The 3,218-nt window shown below is 37.0% G+C and overlaps 1 protein-coding gene across 1 annotated transcript; it reads right to left on the bottom strand.

Annotated features, from left to right (window-relative positions):
- LOC146996152 (multidrug resistance-associated protein 1-like) lies at positions 1–665 on the bottom strand. Its single transcript, XM_085821373.1, has 2 exons — positions 567–665; positions 1–426 (listed from the first exon to the last, which is right to left on the bottom strand). The coding sequence occupies exons 1-2, from the start codon at positions 663–665 to the stop codon at positions 1–3; spliced, it is 525 nt and encodes a 174-aa protein (XP_085677499.1).
- Positions 666–3,218: the final 2,553 nt, after the last annotated feature.

Raw genomic sequence — 3,218 nt, 5'->3', positions numbered from 1 at the left:
TTAAATGTAACATCTCCTCCCACCATTGAGGTTCGACGGTGCGGAGAAACTCAATACACACAGGTCCATTCGATGAGGAATGGTAATCACTGAAGCATCTGCAAATTTCTTTCGCATGGTAGTCTGATGATCATCAGTTTGTAGGTCAACTGCAGCTGTTGCTTCATCAAGAACTAAATTTTTAGTCTTCCGCAGTAGTGCTCTGGCTAAGCACACCAACTGTCTTTGATCAACACTAAGATTTTCACTTCCTTCTACAAATTCCGAGTCCAGTCCATCATCCAAGCTAGATACAAAAGTTTTTAAGCGTGCATTATCTAATGCAGTCCAAATATCCGAATCAAGTACTTCAATAATTCTGAACCATGACAGTGGCAGAGATGACTTTCCTGCTCTAGTTCCATGCCTACTATTGCAATCTTTCTCCTTCTCTAACACTGTAATTAATTTTCTTTAAAACTAAATACAGACTATCTCTATATCTTGTTGAACAGTCTTTCATGATAACTTCTCCACTACCAGGCCACCCAGCAGATGGTATTTTGTTTCTTGACAATTCATTCAGCTTCTGTTTGTGTCTGAGAATATTCAAGGATTCTCTCGACAGCTATTACATTAGTTTCTAATTCAGAACTTATTCTCACCAACCAATTCAAAGTAGCCATTACCATAAGTGCATAAGTAACAAATAATTTAACCTTCTTCGTATGCTTATTTTTCTTAGGAGTGGTGTAATTCTTCTTGCGTTTCTTTGCTCTCCAGCGCGCAAGCGAAGGATTAAGTGCAACGTAGATTCTTTCTGAATATTGTAATCTGACAGAGTCCTTCCATCTTCCAACTGTTTAGCAGCAAAAATCAATCGCTGCTGATCACGAAGGGTAGCTGGGTAGCTTCTTTATCTTCATGCTGTATGACGTTCGTTTTGGCTCTGAAAATTCCATTTCGGTCTACGAATGGTCTTAGCGCACGAATAGTGGGAACTTTCATGCCTGTAAATGATTCTTTCTGTATCAATGTACAAAGTGTCTTTCCAGCATTCTCAAATTCATCAACTGAGATATCAGGGGTTAGGTTTTCCTCTTCGTTATTCAGATTATATAAAATCTGAAAGTCCAAGCTATCATACTCACGTTTTTTCTATATGAAGAGAAGTATTTGTAGTACTAGTCTAAATCGTCTTCATGGTCCAGAAGAATCAAAATCGTTTTCCTTTTTTCTTTGTTCATAAGTTCTTCATCAGGCTTTTCATCGAAGTCCGAAGATCTGTTCCTGGCACGTGAATCAGCTCGGTGGGGCTTTCGACAATCCATTCTTGATCTGTAAAGTGGACAAGATCTAGAGCCTTGACCATGTGACTGCTGTTCTTCGTCATTTGCTTCAGTATCCTTACTAGTTGTTTTTCCTTCCATTCTACTTTGACTGCATTCAGTGTCATTCATACGATAGTGGGTTTTGCTTTCAAAGCACTTTTGATAAAATCGTCAAGGAGTCCAGTGATTGTCTCTTTCACCTCCTGAAACTCTTTTTCTTCGTTTTTTCTTTCATTTTGTTCATCTTCACTTCCATCACGTCCAACGTTTCTTGGAAGTCCTATGGATAGAAAACTACAATATTGCCTGAAGTAAGGATGGCGTAATTGCTTTTCTACCGGCCTTTGAGGTTGTAGTTGCTGCTTATCATCGACATTCTCTTGGCTCTGACTACCATCACTTTCGTCATTCTATCTATGTTTTGGCATGAAGTGGTGTTTAGAGAACAGTTGGCCACAGTGTCGATTTCTATTTGCAGCATAAGGACTATTTTTCACCGAAGCGCCATTCAGTCCAATCAGATTTGCAGCTTCATTCCCCTTCTCTCGAACAACAACTTCAAATGCCCCTAATTCACCATATCCTACACTTCGAACGGCACTTTTTGCATTGTTTTTCTTTACTGAAGTTTGGTGAAAGAATATATCTTCTTTAGTGTCTATTTTTATGAGATCAGTGCATCCGAGTTCTGAAATATTTAGTGCGTAGCAATCTCTGTATTCATTCGAAAGACGCAATAACTCTTGCTGGTGATCAACGTCGAGATCCGAGCCAATTTTAACTTCGCTTAAACTTATGGAAACTTTTATGTTGTTAATATTTTCTCTTTTTGCTGGGTTCAAGCTCAATTCAGAAATTTTAGTATTTAAACATAGTTCAACTTCTGCTCTCCCAACGCATTTATCGGTGCTTACGTATTAACGCCACCACAGCTGGAGATTTGGCGTCTTTTAAGTGCCGCCAATCTACATCTAAAATTTTTGCAACAAATCATAGATTAAAACTTTTTATTTAAAATCAAAACACTTTCAAAAATCAAAACACTTTATTTAAAATCAAAGTAGTCAATCGGATTTCGGTGGACAATGGGCCGATATAGAGTTTAACATAGATTCAAAACAGTCTCGATTTTCTTTGATCTGATGCTGTAGCCATATGAACTCTGCTAAATAAAATTCTAAATGATGTCTCGCTGTTCCCCTATGTCTCTTGTTCCTCCATTTAGCATTACCCTACATTCTCTCAACTGTTTGTGCATGAACTCCTGTATTAGGATCAATAAAATTGTATTTATGATTAACTTTAGCATGTAGGAATCCTTCTTTTTCTATTCTATTTGTTTGGTGAAACTTTCCAAATGTCAGAATAAATTTTGTGCTACCATCTGCAATGTTTTCAGTAATTTAAGAAGGGTAGAGCCAGTTCTATTAGGAACAGTGACAACAAAAGAATCTTTTGTTTCTCTACATATACCACCAAACACTCACTGTTCGGGTAATATTCGACCGCAATTATCTTTACGTTTAGTAAACAAACGTTCATCAATTTCCACAATGCAATCTGATCCACCTACCTTCTTGTTTGGTTTATTTTCCATATCCAAGACACATAATTCACGCAAGCAATTGTTCCAATCTATGACAGTTTCATCCGATAAATCAAATGCTTTTCACAAAATTTAATTGACGTCAACTCCTCGCACCAGCAGTATATGAATTTAAAAGCTGAACAAAAGGGAATTCTGCTTCCTTCAAACCAGTTGTCTTTTCTAAGTCCCACTTGCTGATTACACTGTCTTAAATTACATTTCCAAAACGTACGTTTACCAAAATAAAGTTTCATATCATGCGAATTGGTACATTTATTTATTTTATTTTATTTATTTTTTGTAAAATATTTCGCTCCTGA

Source organism: Stegodyphus dumicola, chromosome 7 (genome assembly GCF_044657685.1).
Source record: "Stegodyphus dumicola isolate Sdum_Otavi_A_Nest chromosome 7, ASM4465768v1".
NCBI classification, from domain to species: Eukaryota; Metazoa; Arthropoda; class Arachnida; order Araneae; family Eresidae; genus Stegodyphus; species Stegodyphus dumicola.
This window is presented reverse-complemented; position numbering and strand designations above follow the sequence as displayed.